Raw genomic sequence first — 26,117 nt, forward strand, 5'->3', positions numbered from 1 at the left:
AGATATTGAAGGCCCGTCTGGATGCCTACCTGGGCAGCCTGCTCTAGGGAACCTGCTTTGGCAGGGGGGTTGGACCCGATGATCTTTCAAGGTCCCTTCCAACCCCTTCAGTTCTGTGATTCTGTGATCTTTCAAACCAACCTATTTAATCACTTGGACAATAAACAAACAGGACAAATACCCGTAGTATCTACTACAACAGCCTTTTGACTGTTATGGTATAATGTATACAAGCTGGGACAAAACTAGCAAAATTTACATCAGGATTTAGTTATTGTGCACAGCAATGAGGGTTTCTAGGCACATCTCAAATAATGAATGGCACAAAGGTAGGGAAGTATTCAACAGCTAGCCGTCTATGAGGCAGTAAGTGTAGGAAGACTTTCATGTCATATGTTAGGAGTATCCTTCCCTCTAATTGTATTCCTTCTAATAAAAGTGCCATCTGCATCACTTTGTAGGTCTGGTCTGATGCTGCTACCCAGAGCTACACTTGGTTGAAAAAAAAAAAAAAAAGACACCCGGTTGCAATACTATCCAAAGAGATGCTTCAGAGCACTGAGGGAAGCCTTATACTGGAATGCTGCCTAAATGGGAGGAAGGAGGAAGGAAGAACAACATCAGCAAACTGCAATTGCTAAATAAGCCTCCCTGATTAGATTCTATTTCAAAACATCTGCAGTGTAGTAAATCATCAAATTTCCAAACACATATGGACATTGTAGAGTAACACACAGCGAAGCTATTTTAATTCTTGTCAGGTTTCAGCAAATTTGCCTTTGTCTTGCTGCTTCTTATTTCCAAACAATGCAAGAACTTACCGTAAAATTAGATTTAGTTGTGCAAGAGAAGATAACACTTTACAGCTTTCAAAAATAAAAGCAGGCCAGTTCAGGTGCTTGGAATTTACTGCTGAAATATAAAGTATTCACATAACTTGCGACTAAGGCTAAGCCAGCACAGTATCTACTGAAGTATAATTAATTGTGAGAAACACAAGATGCTGAACAAAATATGTTGGTTGATTGCCACAAGCCAGTGACATCTTTGGAGACTTATACTCTGTATAATTGTAGCATAAGCGGCTGAAAATTTTTCAGTTATTTATTTCAGTTAGTATTTCAGTACTAACTTCAACTGCAGCTTGACTTAAAAGTAGTTTCAATAATCTGAATAAAGAGGTTTAAACTAAAATGACAAATCTCCTTTCCAGTTCCACTCATTGACACCACAGCAACACATGCAGTAAGTTTTGGACTCTGTTATGCCACATGCAAATCTTGGGATAGTCAGAAGACAAAATTACCTGTCCTGTAACTAAATCATAAAAACAAAAGCCAGTTAAAAACTCCTGGGTCACACAATGGACTTAGGGCACCATTTTGCATAATTGTTAAGCAAGCTGCTAGTTGCCACTACATTGTCCACTACCTTCTTTCTCCCTGCTGCACTCTCCCATTGATTCTCTTGCATCACATCTGATGCTTACCTGACACCAAGCAAGCATATTTAGGAAGATAAACCAGCAGAAAGCTAATCCTTCCATTAAAACGAGTAATAATATTTTCCTGCAGACCTAGCTACTTGTGCCAGCTTGTTCCAGAATTACACAAAATCCAGTACCTGGGAGGAAAATGGGAGCTTCCAGCGGCAACTCAAGTTGCATCAGGTAAGTTGTGCTGTGGAACTGCACCCAAATCATGGCTGAAGTCAAGTTGTATCAGTGGTCTAAAAATTACTCTGAAGACTGGTATATTTTAGCTATATAAAACTAGTTAAAAACTACTCTTTTACTGGAGGGTGCAGGGGAAGAAAAGGCAGCTGCTGCTCAAAATGTTTTAGAACTAAAACACGACTTACCGCTCAGAGTCATAATAGTCCATGCATTTCTTTTTCTTATTATAAGCTGCAACTCTGAAGGGTACAATTTCCAGTGCTCGCAGGCCTGGGGCCATTGTCAACACTTTAGCACCGTGGGTTGGTTCATACAGATCTTTCCCAGTGTCAGGGTGCGGCATTCCTGCTGGATCTCGCCCTACAATGTAGAAGTTAGCTCCTGCAACCATCCGTGATCTGCAGTGCCACTGAACCTAGAACACAGACAAGGGAAAAGGTTAAAAGAAAACAGTTAAAAATATGACCTTTAAAATGTGTGCATTGTGTAACTACCCTGTTTCCCCCCCAATCAAACAGATATTCTTTTCACTGTGGAGCCACACCAGAACAAAGAATCAACTATGTGAATCACCAAACTTACAGCTAAGACATCCCACGCTCCTGTTTCATTTGCATAGCAGGATGCTTAAAAAACTACTTACTTTACTAGTGTTTGGAACAGCATTTGGAACAACATCCTAAACTGAGGATTTAGGTCCTGCTATCCTAAAGCAGTCTCAACAACACTAAATTACCTGTAATGGTTTAGTAAAGATTTAAATTCACTACAGTCTGATACATGATTTTCCTTGTAGAACTGTTTCTTTTCTTTCAAGGTAATTACTGGGAATGCTAAAAACAGAAAAACACTAAATTGGTGCTTATGAAGCATGTCATTTGAAATCTCACAATTTGAAAGGTGTCCATCCTGTTGACAGCCATACTGAGCTTGTTGCTCTGCAAGTCATTTGCACTACAGCAATAAATCTGGTACCAATGTCTTTTACATAACCTACAGAAAATGATTAAAGGAACAATCTCTTATTTCTTGGCTATACACATTATTGACAGGCAGTATTCTGAGGTCACAGGTAATACTGTAGAGGTTTGGAGAAAATTCTTATTCTATCCAGAATAAGGAGTGCGGATTTAATTCCTTCTCATACGTTCCTGAGTATGAGACTGAAATAAAAGATTTCTATGAATTCTCAGAAAAGGTCTATGGGGAACATTGCAAGATTCCCTGCAGTAACTCACTCACATAGCTCAACTGGATCTGGACTCCAGTTCCTCCTCTGGACTGAAAGGCACTGCAAGCTCTGCTTGATCAAACAGCCACTAGAAAGGAAGTGCCCTCTGTCTAATTTATTTCCACCAGTATATTCTCCTACCTATCACAAAGCTACCACAGAATTAACCACTTGAACCTAGTCAGAATTTGAACCTCCACAAACTCTTGGGGTTCCAACCCAAGTCCTAGCTTTTAAATAAAGTGTTGCCAAAGAATTATTTCATATAAAAGCCTTGAAATAATTCTTTCTAAATTATGTTTGCCAAAAAATAAACAAAGCATTTTTTTTTTCCTAATTTGTGTATAGCCCTCCAATATACACACTCTTCACTTAACAGTAATCAACTAAAGTATCTGAACATTCAGGACAACCGCAAGATGCAGTAATTGATCTTGGAATTAATTCTGAAACAGGTCCTAAAAAGAAGGAAAGATGAATTCATTGTCATGCCCTTCTAACTCTAAGGAAAACGAGCATGAGAACAACATTGTCTTCTGCCCTTTCCAAACCAAATCCTTCAATACAGAACATTCTGGTTGATAACAGAGGGATCTTTTACAGTTTGATTTCCCAGTAAGTTTAGTCTTCTCTCTCCACTAAAAAAGCACCACCCATGAATGTCAGGCACAGCACAAACCAAAATATTTTAGTGCACTACCAGAGGGGTTAGGCACCCCAGCAAAAGGTTCTGGTTTTGCTGCTGTTGATTTAAACTCCTGACGTACTTACCTCAGTTGGTCCAGCATACATCATGGGGGAAGGAAATATAGCCACCACCGTTGTTTCTGGATTCAAGATCCCCTCCTCCAGCACCGCAGCATGCTGCTTCATGCGCCACATGAGAGGAACATCGTCCTCCTTTGTCCAGCCTCCAAGAGGATGCAAGAGCAACACGGGGCGCCTGTAGCCACGTTCCAAAAGCTGCTTGTGAGTGTCCTGCATTAGAAGCGCATGCCCGTTGTGCACTGGGTTGCGTAACTGGAATGCAAAGACAGCATCTAGAGGAAATAAAAAGACAAAAGATAAGGAAGGCAAGTTACTTTATCAGGAGTTGTAGGACACATAACCTGGAAAGAACACAGAGACATCTGAGCATTGAGGGATGAAGCTAGGGAAGCTAAAGTCAAACAGAATTGAATCTGGCACAGGTTGCCCAGGGAGGTTGTGGAATGTCTTTCCTTGGAGATACTAAAAGCTGCCTGAACGTGGTCCTGAGCAACCAGCTCTAGGTGGCCCTGCTTCAGCAGTGGGACTGGATGAGATGACCTCCAGAAGTCACTTCCAACCTCACACAGCCTGTGAAATCCAGAAAACAGGTTTTTGTATTTTTAAGAGCATGAAAGCTCAGCACTCAGCCATACCTCTATAGATCAAGTTGAATCTGTTGATATTTAAATCACTTTCTACCACATTTTAACATTATCTTTTCCTGCATTAATAACATGTCTAGTGTGCATGGAAAGATAAAATCAGAACCTCAGGGGTTACCATCTTCTCTTGTGCATTTCGGCAAGATAGTACCTGAGGCTACAAAAATTAGTTCTAGTAAAAGGCAAAGAATACCACTTAAAAGAGCACTGAGATTCTCTATCCTTGAAACAAGGCTTGTCCCTGCAGTATTAAAGCAGCAGGCGTTTGGATAAATCTTTGTAGGAAGAAACAAAACAACAAGAGATTACTCACCAGCATTCATTTCCTTGAACTTCTGTCTTAGCTCAGCTGGAGTGAGACGGTATTGATCAAGTCCATCATTCCAATAGATACGATCAAGGACCTGTAGATCTCCACCTACCAGCCAGTTCCCTTGCTCCATAACCATCTAGGAAAAGAAATGAAAAATTCATGCTGGGATTGCTTATCGACTTGTTCTGAGCATTGAGGCCACTACAAAGGGAGAACAATATTTACAAAAGAGAGAGTTCCAAGTTAATTGCATTTAACAGTCTGAAATCAAGCACCAATATTTAAAAAAAATAAAAATAAAAATAAAATAAATCACTGGAACATAGTCCAAACATGTTATGCCATGATGCAGAAGAGAGCCACTAACCCATGGCAGACTTATGCCTTTCTTTTAAAAAGAACAAAACTTATTGTTTTCCCCCATCTCCTCCAATATATAGAAAAGCAAGAAAACCATGTTCTTAACCAACATTATTATACAACAAAAAAAAAAAAATTTGGCTGGAAAAGTTAATATACTGAGTAGAATGAAGCTGGATGCTTTACAGTTTTTGGTCAAAGCTAATGCACTTCCAGTATCATGCAGCAGTTCACATGGTTCTGGTCAGCAATAACATATCAAATAAAACAGTTCTAATTTACTCATCCGATTTATGAATAAAATCAGATCTTTAAAGTAAGACAGCTTTTGGATTTGTTTCACTTCAGCACTTTATCACAGCAAAATGTATTGTATGCTCACTACAATTCTTTGAATATCTTCCAACAACACCTCACCCTTTATCAAAAGCTTACAGCAAGCTGCCTAACATAATCTATCAATGGCCATAGAAATCAACAATCTGAGTGATTTTTGACAACACATTGCTTTTGAAAGGCTTTTTTGTTCTTGTCTTCAAGTTTCATATACACTTCCAGTCATTTTTCAGCCTGATGTCATTTAGAGATGACAAACTTCCTTGATACAACAGAAGAGTTTGTGTGCACCAAACCCACGAGTCAAGATGTTACAATTTAGTGTGATTTTTGTTCTTTTTTTTTTTTTTGGTTATTTGGTTGTTGTTTTTTTTACTTTGAGATAGAGGACCTGCTGTTGGAGCTAAATGATGCTGCAGTCACCAAACCATTCCCCAAGAAAATGCCAGATTTTGACATCTTACCAAGGTGTGAGGGAAAGGCATGAGAAAAACATGAAGACGAGAAAATCAGCACTACGTTAGCTCTCAGGCACCCAAGGATTTCTGATGAATTCAGAAAAGCCACAAGATTTATGTGCTCTCATGATACTATAAAGCACATATTCACGGATATGCTGTTGCGATACCACTATACACACCAGTACAGACATAAGATGGTTTCTCATCTTCTACATTAGTATCAGCTGTGTCATTCTGATATTGCCAATATATGATAAGAAGTCATTTAAATCTTTTCTGCATGAGATTTTCTTAGCATTTCTTACATTTGTGTTACTTTAAGTTTTCAATAAAAGGGTAGTCTTACGTTCATCAGCACAGAACACAGAGGACATCTTCCAGAATACTCTTACTTGTATCTGGCAGGGTCCTTTTCCAGATATACTCTTAACTGTATGGTTGGAGTTGTAAAGCTTCCGTCGGTGAAAGATGTCATTACACATTAATAAAAAATTTTTAAGAATTCAAAAAAACAGTTTTCAGACAGGTATAACTATCAGTCATACAGCTGCTTTTAGAAAACATCAAAGGCTTTCCCTTTTAATTGCAAGCTCATAATTTGAGGTTTATTTCCTTTTATCTGATTTTAAGTTGTACACGTAAACAAAGAGATATTATAGAGACAGAAATGGGAAAAGAACCATATTTATGGGCTCCACAGAACTATAATGTAACAATTATATCATCTTTCAAAACTAAACTCAACAACACTAGAATTAATGATACAATTAAAATACTTCAGTATGACATACAGATAAGGTCAAGATAATAAAACATACTGAGCACAACGGATGGGAAGTAACTCCCCAGAGAGTTAAATTACAAACTCTCCAGGAAGGGTGCTTGTTTCAAGGGCATTTGAATCAGGCAATTCTCACGTGCTCCACATACAAGCAGAAAAGAAGTCTTCTTGCTTCCGCGATGCATGTGTCCACCTATTAAGGAGCTTTGATGACCCATCTGGGTCCACAGGGGATAAATTTCCTAGGCACTACGCTCCTCTGTAGCGTAGATTCTGCATCCTAAATTCACTTCATGGGTACTTATGGACATCAGATTTTCACACTGAGTATAGACTACTCAACAGCTGCACTACACAAAAAAGCACCTTTTTTTCCACTCAGATGTTTTAGGTATTTCTCCAAGAAGTTTTGGTGTCAAAATACACCAGTCACATACATCAACTTGAGATGTCCGCAGACAGGGCAGGTAACAGGACTAGCTTTTCAACTTTTAAACACACACCTTAATATAGGGATGTTCCTTGCACGTCGTTCCCCACTGCCTGGCACAGCGCTCCTCCTTCCTGTGCTCATAGAACTCCGGGTTACGCAGAATGGCCACGCGGCGACCCTCATACACGAGTGCGATTGCTGTACACCCATCCAGCCTCTCTTTGTCTTCCTGCGTAGCTGTTAGCACTATAGGCACTGACAGGTTAATGACTCCCCCTGCAGAGAGAAAAAAAGCCATTATCCACAGCAGTGGTCATCAATTACATTTTGGAAATCTAACCTCCTAAAAAGTTACAGCCCAGGCTGTAAGTTTATCATACAGCAGACTCAAGTGTGTATCTATGTCAGAAAAAAAAAGTTGAATCAGGCAGACATTTTGCATAGTTTGTTCAGCTGAATGCTTACCAGCCACTAACTTCTGAAAACAACCCAATGTATCTGAATTTAAAGGTTACATGGTCCTCTTTTTTAAACATTTACTTCACTGCTAGATGCTAGGAGTCTTGTTTTTCTTGACTATAAGGGTAAGATTTAAGAAACCAGTGGAGTAAATACTGCAACTATCATACAATTGCTTGAATTATAATAAGAACAGATTTAACAACAGAGTGCAAAACTCTTGGGTGCTCTCCAGGAGAAAAGTCATGGGCCCATTGAAGGTAATTTGAGTTTTGCTATTGGCTTCAGTGGAGACAGGCTCTAAATAAGGCTGGTTTGCCCATAATTTAAGCAATACATAGTTTAAAACCTTCTCAATCATACTCTTAAGCATGATAGGAAGTTAAAAACAATGAAACTGGGTGAAAAGGATAAGAGAAAAAAGACAAGTAATTCTTTCTACCTCCCTTCCTTTGTAATTCAAAGGGAAAAAGTGTGCTTCATATCCTCTCCTCAGCTGAGTCTCACCATCCAGTTATTTTCAAAACAACTGGATCATAAAATTGAGCTTGGCAACAGTCACAGGGATGGCAATTTGCCACTCCAACTTTGATGATTAGTAAAAACCTCTTGCTTTAGCAGCAAGAAAATAAGCACTTCCAACTGGGAAGAGACCTCTAAGTGGTGAATTATTAAAATTTTGTGAGACTGCAACAATAAGTATCTCTAACACCCATCTTCATCCAATGAACTAACTGGAAACGGGGGTAACACAGTTAAGTGAAACGTTCTGTTGTTGTTTTGTTTATTTTTATTTATTTAAAGTCAGAGGAAAATAGCATCAGCTTGAGACTATTTCAGGTAAGTTAAGCTTTAAGGTGAGAATATCAGCACACATGCACTGATCTCCATAACGCAGAAGTCCATCTACGTGAATACTGCATTTAAGGCCCAAAGGACAAATGCATTGCAGGTATTTTGTCTCCCTCTTATTGTTATTTATTTTTCATAGCTCATAGTTTATTTGTAGCACCACAAGAGGTATTAAAAACACCTGCAAGAGAAATTTACGAATTTCTAATATTGCTATATCTGAAATATCTATAAAAGGCTTTACAAACCTTATAGAAAAATCTGATTTACAGAAGATTACAGGGCAGGAGCTACAAGCTATTTTAGCAGTTAAATGCATAGCAACTGCAGGGTACAACGCATCTGACTTGACACTCAGAAGGGCAAATGGAATGAAAACCAAACTAGTAGCCCAAAAAGCTATTGCAAACTTGAGATGCTCCAAAATAACTGGATGCCCTTATGTAGGTACAATAGTACCTCAGAGGCTTCTGAAAAGAGGAACTGGAAAAGTTTGGAGACAACAGAAGAAGTGAAAGACATAGAAGTGAAAGACAGGTGACATTTTTTTCCTGCTATTTGGTCTCCAGTAAGAGAAGAGTAGCACAGTAAAGATTCCTGTCTTCCTGTTTCCTTCTATCTCTTTTTTCATATAGCGCGCAATAAAACCCTAAAGGTTTGAATAAAACAGTCTTCTAAGAAGAATAAACCAAATAAATGACAGAGAATCAAACTCAAATTTTAAAACCTGATGATATCACTTGTCAGCTACCTTAACTAATATTCATTCTTAGCCCATTACTAATACAAAATAAAATATATTTGTTTAAATCATCATAGGGTAATTGTTACAGTAGAGTCATTCAATTGCATGTGACAATTGTACATAAACAAGCCCATTCTCACATTCTGATTTCATACTTGCAACCTTAGCATGCAAGTTACTTCGTTGTCCTTTCCTTCATCACTACTGAAGAACAGATCTCTTGCTGTTCCTCACAGAGCTAAACAAATTAAATCGCAATTTCAAGTTCTAAAATAAATTCCTTCCAAACAAATCGGGAATTTGGCTTTCAGGTTTAAATGTTTTCAAAAGTGAAAACATTTCCAAAATATAAATTATAATTTGTGAAGGCAAAAAAGGAAAGGCACTGATTTTTCAAACTAATATGGTGATAGGAATAAAAAGAATAAATACATTAAAAGTAACAAGTTTAGTACCCTATTCTCTTAGCTCAGGCTGTGCAGAAACATGAAAAAGTGTCACTACACCATCACTAGACAGCAAAGCATCAACAGTGTTCCAGAAATATGATTAATTTCCTCTAATATGATTAGAAATATGATTAATTTCCCCAGTTTTACTAACAGAAATATCTTACCATCAAGGAGACAATCAAAGTGAAGGCACTGTAGGTATTCTCTCTCTCTCATAAAGCCATTCAGGGGCGTTGCCCAGCCTTCTGCCAGCACTTGCACCCATTGCATATCCACCTTGCAAAGAAACAGAGCAGATAAAAGTTGTTGCTCGATGGCTCACATTTAATGGTAATTATCTTAGAACGTGATTTATCCATAAAACACAGTGTAAGACTATAACACCAAGAAATCTTCCATTTAATCACAAAAAGTTCAAAGTCTCCAGAAGAAAAAAAAAAAAAAAACTGTTTGTGACTTTGGCTATTTTTCAGTCTTGCACTTAACATCAAATATCATTTTGTTACACACAAAAGTGCTTCATTTGTAAATGTTTGAAAATGTTCGACTTAAATAAAAAAGGAGAACTGCAGTTATTTTAAGCTCTTGGTTATCTTGCCTTATTAAAAAATAAATGCAACAAAAACCTACACCACATACAGTTACCACAAAAATATCAGAATAAGGAGGGGAGGGGGCGTGTGAATACTAACAGGTTAAATCTTAAAACAGATTAGAAAGGAAATTTTTATTGCAGAAAGTAGTGAGAAAATCCAGAAGTGAAATTCTCTCAGGACTAGTACTTATTTCAGTTTAAGATGCATCATCTTACAGGGAACTTCCTTCCTTACCATTTAAACAGTCGCACCATGACTCAGTGTGTGGCCTTTATTATTTCTGCACGTGCATTACTAAGACTTGGTCAAGAGTCTTTGACAAAAGACAAAGTCCACTGACTTCACTTGTGCAAGTTTCTCTTGTAAAAAGCATGACTAATTTTATTACGTTGTTTAATTTATGTTGAGACAAGCCTAACACAGATTTTCTTCCCTAGCTGACGTTATATACTTGCTTGATATTTAATAAACCCCTCGTTAGGAGTAGAGGGAGAAAGAATTTGTTTTGCTAGATGGGAAGCAATTTAGAGTGCAATGCTACAGAAACTTAATAATGGTGACCCTACAAATTTATTCCAGAGCAAAGCAATATATAGTTTTACAGATACACGTGAAAAGAATCTAGAATGACACAGAGTGAGGTCACCTCTCAGCATCCTTTTCCCCAGACTGGACAACCCAAATGTCGTCAGCTGCCAGGCACGCTGCTGGCTCATAATAATACTGTTAAGGTCAGTGAAAAAACTCATGCACTGTATCTGTGTTTAGACCTAATTCTTCAGAAAAAAAAGATTACCAGGAAGAACAGATAAACAGCCAGAAGCAGCTTTGTCTAATTAAATTCCAAACTGGAAAATAATGCATTTAACCGAAGTAAGAACAATTAAGTTGATCCATGCTTTTCCAAGTATTCTCTGCTGGAAGCCAGAAAAGTAGCATGAACTCATTCTAACCAGAAAACAAAACGAAACAAAAACTAATAAATTAGATCTGGTCGCCTACCTGTCTAAGTACCTGATCCCTTACCTTGAAAAGTTTGCATCCGTATAAGCCTTATATATAAGGCTACTACTTTAACCTGAAGGTTACCAACAAGTAGATGAAGCAGCAGCAACTGATTTCCACCATATTTCTAGGTCATTACAATTTAAAAAAATATATATTTGTGAAAGTAAGCTGAAAATTCTTCTAGAAACAACTATCCGTAGAAGGTATGCAAGGTATGATTTAGTCTATGGACGAGGGTGGAAAAAAGTCACTGTAAATTTAATCACCATGCTTAGGATTAACTAGGTAACACTATTTGAAATACCAGGCATTACTTACGAAGTTTCAATTGTTATTTCTAAAAAGCAAAGGAAGAAAACACAAATGCTGTGATGTTTCTCAAGAAAAGGAGAGAAAAGCCTATCAAGTTACAATCTGTAACCAGTACAGGTATTTTGACTATACACAGTTCTGCTGAGCAGCAGTCTGTTTTTTCAACTTCAGTACTGAGATAACTGAACACACAATACCTTATTTATTTCCAAGGTTAACAGAGACTCCGCATCAGTTTTGGCCAACTGCAGCTTGTTTTCTGGCACATACAGCTCTTTCACCTCGTAGGAGGCATCCACTGGTACAATGTCCTGTACAAAAGGAATAATCAGAATTTAGCATTCGGTCCAGGTGCTTCTTGGACACTAAACACAAGGTCAAGAAGTAAAATTCTACGCTGTACTGCTCTGTGCCAAGAATATGTGCATCAAGCAATTTTTATTCGTTTAAAAAACAACAATGATCCAAGATTATGATATATGGCTAGCAACGCTGCTGGCTTGAGTAGTAACAGTGAAACATTCTGGCAAGAAGATTTTTTTTAAAGTACCTCATACAATTATAACACTTACCTTGTAAATATTTAACTACTGAATTAAGTGCAGTTGTTATGACTGATTAATGCCTATATTCGCTACAGCAGAAAGGTTGAGTGTGTGCTTTTATAGATGCTAAAGAAGTAAAAAAAATGTTGTAGAGACTGAACAAACTTACAGAATTAAGTAACTGATTATACAAGATGTGTTAGCAATGGTAATAGGGAAGTAAACTGAAAGTCATTAATACAGAAGTATAAATTGGATGTGTCACCTACAGCTAGTAAAATAACTCCAGTGTCCTAATTATAACCCAAATACCACAGAATATCACTTTTATATTGGAAAAAGAAAGGTGGGGGAGCTTCCTCCATGGGTTTTAAATAAAACCTTCAAGACTTTCTCATTTCACTATACTCTAGATCCTTAAACCCCTCGTAAGGATAAAGGCACACTTCTGAGGAGAGGGGAAGAGAAGGGAAGGTCATCCGTGATAAAACTTTGAAGAGTCTCCTGACAGAGGGTTGAGTCAAGCATCAAAACCCAGTCCAATGTTCCAGTGATACCCAGTAGGAAAACATTAGTGAAAAATGGCAGATATTTCTTTTTTAAAACGGGGTTTTAAGTTAATTCTGTAAAGCAAATCTGTTGGAAGTGGAGTGGGAGGAGGAAGCTCACCCACAGAGCAAAGTATACATAAACCTGTAACAAGAGCACAAGGAGTTATTTTTTATTCTTCCAATATTTGCAATCCATAGTAAAGGGGCGTGCCTATAGGAAAGGCAAAGTTTGCCCAGGAGCATTAAAGCATTTATCCAAGCACTTATCAGGCGTTAGGCACCACCTCACTGGAAAGTCAAAGAAGCAGGATGATGAAAGGAACTGGGAGACAAAACAACGGCAGGAATGTAAAGAGGTGGTGAGTCTAGCTAGCCCTTACACTGTTGGTGTCTCCAAAGACAAATAAAAGAAAAATAAAAAACTAGCACTCAGAGGAGGCACTGTGTATGGAAAAGTTAAACCATTACATATCAGACTTCAACTGGGAAGTGATTATTTTAGATAGCAATTTAGGCAAAACCTGCCCTGTATTACAGAAGCAGAATTACAGCCCAGCAATGCTGCAGCAACCTCCCCGTAGCAGGAAGCCCAGAACCAAAGAAAAGCACTGCCTGCTGCTACGAATCGCAGACTTCACAAGCAAATTATAGTGACTGGGTCCACATTATGCTGCTTCCCATAAGATCCTGCTCTGGACCCTAGTTTCTTACCATGCCATAAAGTTCTAGCATTACAAACCATCAAAAGCTTTACATAAATGTGGCTATTAAAAGGTTTTTGTTGTTGTTGCTTGTTGGTTTTTTTTTTGTTCAAATATTATCCTGCTTTTAGTGCCCCACTGATGGGCAAAACAATGGGAACAGCCAAGGTCTGACCGTGCATTTTCTGTAAACAACCCCTCTACCTCACTGTGGGGATGCAGACAGCCTGAAGGCAGCCCCAGCAAAGCTGAAGGACCGCAGGCCATAAAACCAGAGCAGGCAATCCAGCCCTGCTGGAAAAGCAGCTGAATCCCCAGCACCATTACCTAAAGAATCAGGCAGAGAACAGTGACGACCACAGCCATGGCCACACCAGCACTGGTATTTCTACCCAAGTGGAAGAAACAGCCAAAAAAAGCTTGATAACACTTTTAATCTGGGGCCATTTAAGCTCCTATTAGAGCAAGCAGAGAGATTGTATGGCTTGAGACGGGCTTATTTTTGTTGTTGTTTCATAGATTATTTTATTTTAATAAAGTGCAACATAAATATGATTATGGCACATTACATTTTTTAATGAGTTAAATATCTAGATAATTTGTAGGATTAGTAAATCTAGACTCCCTAGCAGACACAAAAATGGTACTTAAAACAAGAGGAATTCAAACTGAATGAATGTTAGGGAAATGCTAGGCTAGCAGGCCATCTAGTGACCACTTTAACATGGCAAAGTTAATCAAAGATTCATTCTACCAACAGACAAGTTACACAGTATTCCTCTACGCTTACCATTCGTCATTACATTTGAACAAGTAACTGTAAAAAAAAAAATAGAATATAAACTAGATGCTTTATTGGAACGCGTGCTATCTTAGACTGTGATGCCAGCTCCTCGCTGATGCAAGCATCCTGAACAGCCTGCAAAGAAGGGGCCCTCAGGCAAGTTTCCAGTAGGTAACCATTCACAGGCACCATCTGATTTATAAGACCGGTTATTCAGTAATGTAAGTTCATATTAATTGATGCGTGAGGCCACAAAACAGTTTATATTTGGAAAAAGCAAACAGCAGTGTTTGCTTGACTGTAATCACTGATGGTTTGATAGCTACAGCTTGCAGGGAAGTAGGTTAAGTAGGTTTGTCCATACATTAAGAGCAAGGAAAAAATAGAAAGTGCAATGACAGTTATGATCTTTTAAAAAGGGAGGTAAGATTTTCTGCTTCTTCTCTTCCCATCAGGTCTGGTCTATCACCTTTTCAGTAAACCGATAAATTGTTTTCAATGTATTGATCTTAATCTATAACCAGCTGAATTCAAGATCTTCTCTTTAAAGTGTATTAAGCAACATTTCTGACTGCTTTTAGGTTAACGATCTTTTTTTTTTTTTTTTTACATTTCATACTTTTAGAGACCATTTTCTCAGGTGACACATCAAGATTACAGCATACTGAGCACCCTCATCATTACAGGAAAGATGGTTTGTTTCAAGTAACGTAACTAATGGATTGGGTGTAAATGCACTACTACGTGAATAGCTGTTGCAGAAATAAAATTCTACATCAGAAATCCCTTAAGCACCCTCTTTCTACATGCCATTTAACCTTATTCCTCATCTTCCATCCTCATCCCTTCTTCAGTTTCAGTAGAACCGTCAGTTTTCAGCATTTGGTCGTTCAGTGGCAACAGGATTACCATTCAGGCTAATTGGCAGCTTATTTCTCTGAGATATGACCTCCTTCTCTAACTTAATTAGAGCTTGTTTATGTCACCGCACTCAGGTTCTGTTGGCTTTAAGCCTGAATCTTCCGTGATGCAAACAAAAAGAAAACAATGACTGGCATATAACTTAAAGCACAAAACACAGTTGATTTTTCCTGCTTTGGTATAGGACCAGAAGGAACAAAGATACCTAACACCTGGCTCTCAAAACTATAATAAAACAATGATTACAGCTTTCATGCGTATGCAGAACAAATTACTATGGCTCATGGTACTACCAGTGTTCAAAGATGTTCTTCTAAGCACTCTACTCATACAGCATGAAAAATGAGATGTTGGCATAAAGCAAGTGTGATCTAAAGGAAATAGATCCTCGTAAAATCTTGCACTAGTAGTTGCTTCATTTGGGATGAAACTGAAACATCTTAACTATACCCGCAAAAAGAAAAAATACATGAATCATTTTCAGCTTGAGTATAAATCCCACTGGATTAAAGCATGTATTTAATTGCACTCTACAGTGAGAAATTCTCCAGTGAATGTATTTCTAGAAGATCCTGTATTTGGTAAAAATTTAAAAAATAATTTAAAAAATTAACAGATTATGAAAACTACATTCATCATGATACTACGATCAATTACAGAACTACTTTCAGCTCACCAGCAAAACATTACAGGGTCTGAGGCTCTTTTCCCCTCTAAGTTGGTTTGTGAATGTGGATATTGACAGGAACAGTACAATTTTCAAAATGCAATGAAAACAGTACAGTTAAAAAAACAATTCTGGAAGTAAGTGCAACTAGTCTATTTTTTAGAGAGCTTGAGAAGTTTCTTTCCAAGCTACGTGCTTATTTCTCCAGAAGGCTGTATAAACCAAAACAAATCTACATCATCTTGGGAGGAGTTAAAAGAAATAAAAATTCTTGAAGTAGGACTAACCAAAAGTTTCAGTCCTATCTATGACCTACCCATCCATAAAGTAAAGAAGGGAAGGGTTCACCTGGGTGGCCCACTGTAGGTCAGCTATAAATACAGACCTTGCTTGGAGGAGCAGGAAGTTTGAACCCATTCATTGAAGAGCAATGAAGCTGGTGGAGAGACTAGAACATGACTTAAGAGGAGTGGCTGCAGGAACTGGCACTGGTTAGTCTTGAGAAAAGGAGGCTGAAGAGAGACCTTAGTGCTCTCTACAGCTACCTGAGAGGAGGTGTCAGTCTCTTTTCTCAGGTGAAAAGTGATGGACATGAGAAAACGGTCTCAAGTTGCCTCAGCAGAGGTTTAGGTAGATGTCAGGAAGAGTTTCTTCATGGAAAGCATGGGTGGGCATTGGAACAAGCTGCCCAGGGCAGTGGTGAAGCCTCCATCCCTGGAGATATTTAAGAGATGTGTGGACGTGGCATTTAGGGACATGGTGTAGTGGACTTGCTGCGTTAGGTGGATGGTTGGGCTTGGTGATTTTACAGGTCTTTTCCAACCTAAATGGTGGGTCTGTGATTACTGCCCAGGTGGACTCTCCATGACTAACACAGATCGTCCGTGAACCAAAACCTTGCCTGTCCCTTTTCCCAAACTGCAGAAGTTAAAAAACAGAGAAGAAAGCAAAAGACATGCAGCAGCAACAAAAATGACACCATCGCTGTACCTTATTACACCATTCAATGTAACTGCAGTTTGTTCTTTAAAAAACACAAAAATATACACGCTTTCTAGAAAAAAACAAACCACCAAACAAAAAACAATCTGAGCTGGTGATATCCATTTCTGTAATACCATTCAGCAGTATATTTTCAAAAGACAACTATCATAACTCCAGCACACATAACCTCAAAAGCAGGAAATCCCTAACTTAAAACACACAAGTTCTCCTTAATTCTCTAAGCAATGAGAAGAAATCAGTGGTATACTGATGTGGGAATTACTGAAATTTAATGCTGAGGTTTTGGTGGGTTTTTTTGGTGGTGTTTTTTTTTTTTTTGGTTATACTTAAAAGCTTATGAAGTTTTCTGCTCATTCTGGCTTACATACTTACTGCTGTAAGCATAAAACTACTAGCACAGTCTTGCACGGCCTTTATGCAGCACTTGCTTTTTCCCCAGCTTCTCCCACGACGTAACGATGAGCCTTATCACAGAATCACAGGGGGACCTCTGGAGGTCATCTAGTCCAGTTTCCTGCTCAGAACTGAACCAGTTGATGTCAGCTGCTCTGGGACTTGGCCAATCAAGTTTGAAGTAGCTCCAAGGATGGAGCATCCACAAATTCTCAGGGCAGCTTGTTCTAATCACTTCCCTCAACCTGCTTTTGCTGATACGGTATGGTATGCCATCGGCCTTCTCTGCTGCACAGGCAGCTGCAAAAACACTTCTAAATAGTTTGTGATGTTGCAAACAAACAAACAAAAAAAAAAAAACAGGTTTGGGGCCTGCTGCAATTCGAGCTTATAACCAAGGTGATCACACAGTATTCTTAATCACAGTTTTGCTAAGCCAGGAAGGAACTAGGTAACATTGAGGACCTAGATCCACAAAGAATCACTATGGTTACAGTGATGGTAACTGTGCAGTATAATTGAGGGAAAAAAAAATATACACAGATTATACAGAACAGCAGAATCCATTTCTACATACTTGCCAGGAGCTTGCCAGGAACTGCCGCCCTCAATTTCTATTTTGCTTGAAATTCTCGCTGCTCCAAAATACAGCTTTTGAATACACTTGTAAGGAACTGTGTGAATATAGTTACAAAATCAATGCTTTCAAAGACCAGGAGGACCACCTCCCTAAATGCAAGTATGATATTGAACCTCAGAAGAAAATGTTCCCAGGCTTAGATAGGAACTCAACCTTTGGCTGTAATTTGGTGGTAGATGGAATAAGAGAGGAAAGGTTTATACATACACTCACAATGGATTGATCTAAGTAGAAGTATATAATCTAATTCCCAACATTTGTGGGTTTCTTTTGTGGTATTTGCAGAGCTGCTGTAATATTATGCCCCTAAGAATGGGACTTCCGTACAAAAGTAGTTAAAAGCCACTTTTCCTCAGTACAATGAAAGGTAGGTACTAGAAATGCAACTCTTTCCTTATATGCCTTTGGCACTTCCTTAACAATAAAGGTGGCATTTCTGAGAAGTAACTCCTTGAGAAAGCATTTCCCTGGTTAAATATTGAACCGATTTCATTACTGAGGAATATGAGCTTTGTGTCATTAGCTAGATCAGCTACATTTGTTGACAGGAAAAAACAGCTAAAACAATGAAATCTCCATAGCCAAATATCTGCAGTAGGCTTGCTTGACAGCATATGGGATGGTATCAGCAGACTAAGAGCCAAACTTATCAAGCCCAAAACCACACATGCCTTTCTGACTATGGATTGAGCAAGGACTCATTCATTCAGTATTGAAAGAAACTTCTCATGCGACTCAGGCTCAGCAGCTTTAGCAGATACAGTACCTCACACGCTAGGTCCCTGAAAAGAACTTTGAAGTGTTTTATTTATTGCATTCACATGCAAAAAAAAAACCAAGAAACTATCCAGGTGCCCCTCAAAACTGAGTTACACCACACAAGAGCTTTCCAGACTCAACAGCTGCTTATTACTCCTCCGTGCAGTTTCCTCCCTTCTCTTCCATAAAGCACTGAACATATTTCTGGAGAATACCTGATACATTTGTTTGCGAGTTCTTTGCAAAATATTATGAAGAAGTTTTAGTAACTGTCCTGATTTCAGTTAGAACAGAGTTGATTTTCTTCCTAATAGCTGGTAGAATGCTGTGTTTTGGCTTAGGATGAGCAGAGTGCTGATAACACCCCGATGTTTTAATTGTTGCAGAGCAGTGCTTACACCAAGCCAAGGACATCTCAGCTTCTTGCTCTGTCCTGCCAACGGGCAGGCTGGGGGTGCAGCAAGAGCCGGGAGGGGACAGACCCAGGACAGGTGACCCAAACTAGCCAAAGGGGTATTCCATACCATCTGGGGTCATGCTAAACAATATATAGGGGTGGCTAGCCGGGGGAGGGGGCCGGACTGCTCGGGGTTAGGCTGGGCATCGGTCAGCGAGTGGTGAGCAATTGCATTGTGCATCACTTGTTTGTACACATTATTAGTAGTGGTACTATTATCATCATTGTATTATTATTATTTTCCTGTCTTATTAAACTGTCTTTATCTCAACTCACGGGCTTCACTTTCCATTTCTCTCCCCCGTCCCAGAGAGGGAGAGGGAGGGTGAGTGAACGGCTGCGTGGTGTTTAGCTGCCGGCCGGGTTAAACCATGACAGAACCAAGTTTCCATTTCTCATGAAATAATAAATGCTTCATATTCTTAATATATATCTATGTATATCCCCATCTGTCTGCATCTATCTCAATACACACACATTTTTTCAGCTGTGTTGTCTTTTACTACCATTATTTTCTGAACTAATAGAAGAAGAGCCCTTGAAACTCAAGGATTACCAACATCAAGAGGACTTCCTTACAGTATATTTCACGGCTATTAAAAATATATATATTTGTAATGCTGCTGTCTTACAGTTATTTTCTCAATAATCCAGTGCGATTAGTAAGGAACAAAACCGCAGGTTTTTCCAGCTAAGGGAAACCTACCAGAATTATATTTAAGATATCGCTGGGTTATATATGGCCTGTTCAGCCATGCCTTGGTTTCATTGTCTCCCTAAAGTAAGCAACCACCAAGACATCTTGCCAGTCATTGTACTATTCTCTACAAAGAAAAAAATGTTAAGATGTGCTTTAATCAAAGGACAGAGCAAAGCTGCCTGGGCCAGAAGCCAGCATTCAGCATTGTGTACCAAATGTACTAATGCCAGAGTTGCTTGTTGGCACACAGCTTTCTAGAATTGTGAAATCTGAACTGGTCTTCTGAACAGGAGGCTCAGGGCTTCCCACAGTAAGGAGTCGCCACCTCCCATAGATAGGTCTTATAAAGCTCTCTCCTTTTTTTCCTCCAAAAAATATTCAGGTGAGTATTAGGGTACAAGTCTAGCACTCTGCTGTGGCTTTTCTCCTGTGTCAGGTCTCCTGAGCAACCTTGATCAAGCAGTGAACTGTTAATAGAGTTTTCTTGAAAATTTAGAAAAAAATAAATCTCTCCAAAGGCATACTGGCGATAGAAAGCTACAGTGAACTCAGCACTGACTATATGATGAGGTCTTTTTGCTTGTACCAGCTTTACTACTTGGCGGAGCTTTACTCGAGCTACTGCATACACCTCCAGTTCCCCGTACATCCACCTCACAAAGAGCATGAGGAACTGTCTGTTAGAGCATCTAAATTAAAATAATGGCCTGAAATGTCATCCTGCTACTCACTGACTACAGGTAAGAACGTAAGGAGACAAACTCCTTCCGCACAGACATTAGCAAACTCCTTCCTATCGAGGTGAAGACTAAGGAAAAGAGGCAAATCAAAGCCAGAGGGCAGAACTTGTTACCCTGACACGTTGATCCTTCTCCGAGTGATTACCATACTCTATCAGGGAAGGCAGAACAGCATATAAAATTCCATCCCACACCAGAAATAAAATTCACCAGTCACCAACCTTAAGCTCTGTTTTCAATATGAAGGCTTTGACACTGTCTGTAGAAGCCAGCTTATTAGCGTATTAGGTAACACTGCTGCTTAATACAGCTTAAAAACATTAGGATGAGAATATCAGCAGTTCAGGACATATATAAGGAACATCTCAGTTAGGATATGAACTGCTGACAGATCGAAGCTGAGAACTGAAGACAGTAGTTACTTTGTCCATTCCCCAAATGCCACTGGCCTCCTTCTTCCTGACCACATCCTACTACCTCCTCTGGATCGTCGAGTCATCACGTCTCATGCAACTCTGCAATGAACTAGTGTAGGTGATTAAACAAACACCACCACCTAAAGACAATAAAAAAAGACTGGGGTACAGTTTCAAGACTAAAAAAGCCTTCTCATGATGACTGCCACCACTTTTGGGGCTTGTGTTTGTTTTTCAGGTTGGGTAATGAACTGAATCCACTTCCCAGACAACAGGAGTAACACTAGAGCTTCAGAAGGGATGGTGTAGATTGCGTGAGGGAGGAAACAGACCTGCTTTTTCAGAAGCCATAAACCATTAACTCAGCCTTATCAGGAAGATCAGCTTCCTGAAGCAGTTGCTACCCAACTGCAAGATCACTTTTACTACTGTAAAAAAAAAATAATGCAAAGGAAGGCCAGACAATCACAGCAGCCCGTCAGCTCAGATTACTGTGGTACTGCATCCCTGTCTCTTCATGTTTGCAGTACGTACTCATAAATATGCTTTAAAGACAAAGTAAAAAAAATGAGATTTACAAAAGCTAGCAAGCAATTTAAAAGTTGACAGTCACTGCTGGTTCTGTAACAACTGAGACAACTTCTCTCCCTTAAAGTTATCGGTTATGATAGTGAATATAAATGAATTTTTGTACTTGTCCAAAGATAATTCACTTGGAGACCAACGTTGTTGCAATATTTAGGTTGAAAGCAGGACAATTTTAAAAGCTAGAATTTAAAAACACTAAGTCTTTAACTCAAAAATTCTGAGTTTCCCAGTACATACGTTCAGATTTCATGCATCAATGCTTTGAAAAAGCTACTAAGATACAGCTGCATTGCTGCTCACCCTCTCCTGAAGAAGTTCCACAACTTGTTGTATGCAATCATTCACGTCACAGGAATCAGTTTTCAGCACAAGCTCTGGGGCTTCTGGTTTTTCATACTCAGAGTCAATTCCAGTAAAGCCTAGAGAACAGAAGACAAAAATCTTAAATGACTTCTTCCAAAAGATGACTGCATTTTAAGATTGTTCACGTAACAGTTTTCAGGACATAAACAAGGCATGAGCACAAAGGGTTACTTTCCTTAACAGATGATTGCTTAGGGGAATCACCTCCCTTTTTCTTCATTGGGCTATTTGCTAATCCTACCACATGACTGCATCTAACTTCAGCATTCTGCAGCATGTACATTGTATATGTTTATTGGTATTTGATTTACTCTGTGAATAAAAAAGGTAGCACTGACAAAAGAGCTATGCACTTCAACACAGAGATAGTAGATACACATCCAGCAGCTGTCCTTCATTAGTAGCCATGATTTTTTTAATTTTTTTTTTTTGCGTGTGAACACAAAGCCTGATATTGAATGCCAGCAATACCTTGAAGAGTAGGGAACTGCATCATCTACTACATTACTTTAGCTCACATACCCATCATAAGATAGCTACTTAGGTATACACGTGTGACCCTTATGGTTATAAGGACTATTTTCACAGACCTTGTAAGTGACTGGTGAGACCTCTTCTGGCCTAGCTGGCTAGCAATCTGCGTTGAAACAGAGGAGATTCTAACCAACCATGCACGAACAAGAAGCAAGGAAAGTCAAGCTCAGTGTCAAAGTATGCAGCGCTACAGATCTCATCTCCAGCAGAGACATCGGCTGGGCTCTATTAACTGGACACCTGCATCCTCCACACTTGTAAATGCAAACACTGTAATTCAAGTTTTGCACTTCAGACTTAAATATTCTCTAAATTAGTAGCTTTATTCCACATCTGTGAAAAATACCAATTGCTGCAGTACCTGATGTGAAAAAGAAAGGCCAGTGTCTGTTCCAAAACCTGTATACTTTAAGAGTACTTAATGACTAAGGAATGGGAATAGGAGAAAAAAAAAAAAAAAACTGTCCCATTACCATTCTTAGAGAAAAGGAAGACAACAGAAGTTGTAATTAACAGGCATGTCCATTTAATTTCAAGCCTTCGTATCAAGTAGTTCATAAGAAACAGTCACTGCTAGATTCCCTTGTAGGCACTGAATACCTCACTACCACTTCTGAAGTTACAAAACTCCCTTGTGGGCTTTGTAAAATTAACAAATTTCTGTGTTGCACAAACAAGGATTCTGTACAGTACAATATCCTCGCACCTTTCCCACACAAGACACCTTGCTATGATTCTGAGCAAACCTGACTTCAGCTGTATTTATTGCCCATTCTTCACCGCGTATTTGGTAGAAGCACTGAGCTTCAACCAAGTCATCTGGAGTGCCTTAGGTTTCTTGAATTTTGTGTCAGTCTTGATTAATAGCGATGTCATCATCAGAGCATGAGCAAACTCAACCCATGAAAGTGAAACCTTTAAAAATTACTTTGCTTCTTAATAGAGGTGAAAAATGTTTTCAACCTCTTCTACCTAAAATAATACAGAGCTAAGAGCTCTTTAAACAGTATTTTCAACAAGTGATCAAGCTTTTAATTGTTTTGTAGGGCGAGGTTGCTTTTGTTCGTTTGTTTGTCTGAAGTAATTGCAGGCTGTACTTCAGAGTCTTAACTAAGTCTGGGGACAGAAAATTATACCCATGGGCACTAGCACTGAACCTTGATTTCAAAATAAACAAGTTAGTCTCTTTACAGAAAGATGGTGACACTACATTTTGGAAGGAAAAGTGGGTAATTCATATTAATACAGTTCTTTAAAGACTTAAGAGAAGTATCAGGCTCTTTTTAGGCATGCAAAGCAGGTAAGACTGTTCCTCAATTCTAAGAGCTTGCAATCGAGAAGCCTTGAGCAGATCAGCAGACTACACAGTTCCTACGTGAAGATAGGCACTTTTGCCCTTTTACTGTCCTATGCATTTATAATGGTCAGCTGCCCCAGGCAGAATTTGATCCCAATTTTCTGCTCGGTCCTATCCACAGTTCAGCCATTTGGAAAAGTGACACACTCACAAACTCAAGCTCACACACTTACGTGTAGTCCAGTTACAACATTTCACCTATGCAGAAAGGACACAACTACATTTAGGTTCACCTTTAATTTCTCCAGCTCTGGCTTTCTTATAGAGCCCCTTAACATCTCTCTGTTCACAGACATGCAACGGAGCATCTACAAAGACTTCAAAAAAAGGCAAACTTGCCCCTTCATGAATTCGCCTGGCATTATTACGATCCTGAAAGGAAACAGGAAAAAAAAAACACTAAGAGATTGAATCCACATAACATTGGGTATTGCTTTTCTGCTTTTGAAGTTCATTTTAAAGAAGCCGATAGTAAAATGTAAGAAAATTCTCCAAGTCTGAAAAAAAAGAAACATAATTTGATCAACTGATGCCCCACCAGCTAAATCAGTTTTTTCCACAGTTCTTCACATGGTCCTGGTTTCAGAAGTAATCTCAACTTCTTTCTATACTTAAGTTTAGTGTTTCTGGAGTTTGAACAATCATCTCCAGAAAACATGAACGTCAAAAAAAAAAAATAGCAAGCATTTCATCCTGGCTAAGTTCAGTGACAGATTCTTGTAACTCAAATTCTGAGTGACATTTCACATTTTTTATTTTCCCTCACACTATCAAGAGGGTTTCCACATTTACCTGAGTATATGGCGAGATGAAACTAGTGATGCACACCAAGCCAGCATCTGCAAACAGTTTAGCAACCTCAGCAATCCGACGGACGTTTTCTTCTCTATCTTCGGGTGTGAAGCCCAGATTCTTATTAAGGCCTTGGCGAATATTGTCACCATCCAATGTGTAGCACGGAATGCCATGGCATACTAAATACTCCTCCAGAGCCATGCTAACTGTAGTCTTCCCAGCACCTGACAGACCTAATTGAATTAAAAAAAAATGAATTAAATTGAATTAAATTGAATTACAATAGGTATTGTAAGAATAAAAACAAGTTGGGGTGAACTGTAGCACATGTACTACTACCAGTACAATAAAAAAAGCAACAAGTGCAATGCCTGGTTCTGCCTTTTAGAGATGCTTACCCTCAATACAAGCTAAGTGCCTGTTACACAGACAACAGATACAGGGAGAACGAGGCACAAAATTAAGTGTGCTACTTGAAAAAGATGAAGAGTCTGGCCTTGAGAGCTGTTGCTGTTCACAGAGGTGGTACCTACTGCCCAGTGCTGCTGTGGCTGGCAGTTGTTTCCACCTGAGCAAGCTACATTCAGAAACCCAAAACAGAGTTAAGGAGATGTTACAATTGCATTAGATGAGGAAGCTCTCACGGTCAAGTGAATTTCAGTCAACAGACGGGGCTCAGACCAAACCACACTGTTCTGACTCCTTGCAGAGTAACAGCACTGAATTAGATCACCACACACAGAGAGCAGAACTGTGTGTCTCTCAGGACTCACACACAGCAGTCATGCTCCACTAAGCAGAATGCATCAAAAACAAACAAAGGCAATTTGAGTATGAACCTTCAGTTCAGAAACTTACGTAACAAACCTTCAAACAATGCAGAATGTTCTTGCTTGCACTAAGTCTACTGCTTGCTTTAAGCTGGGGATGTGTTTAAGTAATTTTCCAGACTAGAATCTAGGAGTTTATATGAAGTGAGTGCTTAAGCTTAATACAGGGCAATCAATTCTTAAATGGGACACAAGCTCAAATCTTGATAAGACAACTTTAATCCTCTGTGTAAGAAAAATGGTAAGGGTAACGGTAAACAAAAAAAGAAATACTAATAGTAACACTACTAAGTGAATAAAGCTGCTTTCATTTTTATTAGTGATGGTTAAGATTTATTTTAGTGTTCAGAGAAAGAAACAAAAATCACACAAAACAACAGTCAGTTTAGCATTACTTCAAAGACCTTTACAATAAAGGGTGACAATCAGACTAAACAAGCACTTAGGAAGAAAATGCAAAGCAAACTTTGAGACCTGTAATAGTTTAGGGCAATTTAAAGATGAAGAGTCACGGTACTGGTTCATCCTTTGCTCAGTTTAATATCCACAAGACGCAGAGCAGTCTATTGAAAATGAGCATGTGTATCCCAGGTCAAGCCCGATACAAGAGCCTATGCCAACACCTGTATCTCTCTTCCCCTCTGAATAAAAGCCCTCCTGTCCACCTCTGATTTCTTTATGGCTTAGCTCATACTCCAGTCTCTGAAAAAGACTGAAAAGGTGTGAATAATGTTTTATCATCTATAAAAATTATCTACACTCAGACAACTCAAGCTTCCGTTGTCAGTGCTTACTTGTCTGGCTTGAAAAGAGCAACAGCTAAAAACGATGAAGCTGCATGTCGCGACTTAGGCCAGAAACAGCTTGCCAGAAGGGGAGGTCCTGCTCTCTTGCCTCTCTTCACTCTCACCATCCTACCTCTATTATTCTGCCACCTCCGGCGCT

General features: G+C 39.0%; 2 protein-coding genes across 3 annotated transcripts in view; both read right to left on the reverse strand.

The window, feature by feature from the left end:
* PAPSS1 (3'-phosphoadenosine 5'-phosphosulfate synthase 1) overlaps nucleotides 1-26,117 on the reverse strand; it is a 42,271-nt gene that overhangs the window by 7,100 nt on the left and 9,054 nt on the right. For both annotated transcript variants that reach the window (XM_068681935.1, XM_068681936.1), the window contains exons 3-11: nucleotides 24,340-24,575; nucleotides 23,781-23,919; nucleotides 21,594-21,712; nucleotides 11,624-11,737; nucleotides 9,675-9,786; nucleotides 7,073-7,278; nucleotides 4,632-4,767; nucleotides 3,678-3,946; nucleotides 1,861-2,090 (exon numbers count right to left, since the gene is read on the reverse strand). In XM_068681935.1, the coding sequence (XP_068538036.1) occupies nucleotides 1,861-2,090; nucleotides 3,678-3,946; nucleotides 4,632-4,767; nucleotides 7,073-7,278; nucleotides 9,675-9,786; nucleotides 11,624-11,737; nucleotides 21,594-21,712; nucleotides 23,781-23,919; nucleotides 24,340-24,575 (1,561 nt within the window). The remainder of the gene's footprint in view (nucleotides 1-1,860; nucleotides 2,091-3,677; nucleotides 3,947-4,631; nucleotides 4,768-7,072; nucleotides 7,279-9,674; nucleotides 9,787-11,623; nucleotides 11,738-21,593; nucleotides 21,713-23,780; nucleotides 23,920-24,339; nucleotides 24,576-26,117) is intronic.
* The window catches only part of ETNPPL (ethanolamine-phosphate phospho-lyase), a 397,476-nt gene continuing 393,354 nt past the window's right edge, over nucleotides 21,996-26,117 (reverse strand). The window contains exon 13 of the mRNA XM_068681954.1: nucleotides 21,996-22,058. Coding sequence (XP_068538055.1) covers nucleotides 22,011-22,058 — 48 coding nt within the window. The 3' untranslated portion in view covers nucleotides 21,996-22,010. The remainder of the gene's footprint in view (nucleotides 22,059-26,117) is intronic.

This window comes from Anas acuta, chromosome 4 (genome assembly GCF_963932015.1).
Source record: "Anas acuta chromosome 4, bAnaAcu1.1, whole genome shotgun sequence".
Taxonomy (NCBI): Eukaryota; Metazoa; Chordata; class Aves; order Anseriformes; family Anatidae; genus Anas; species Anas acuta.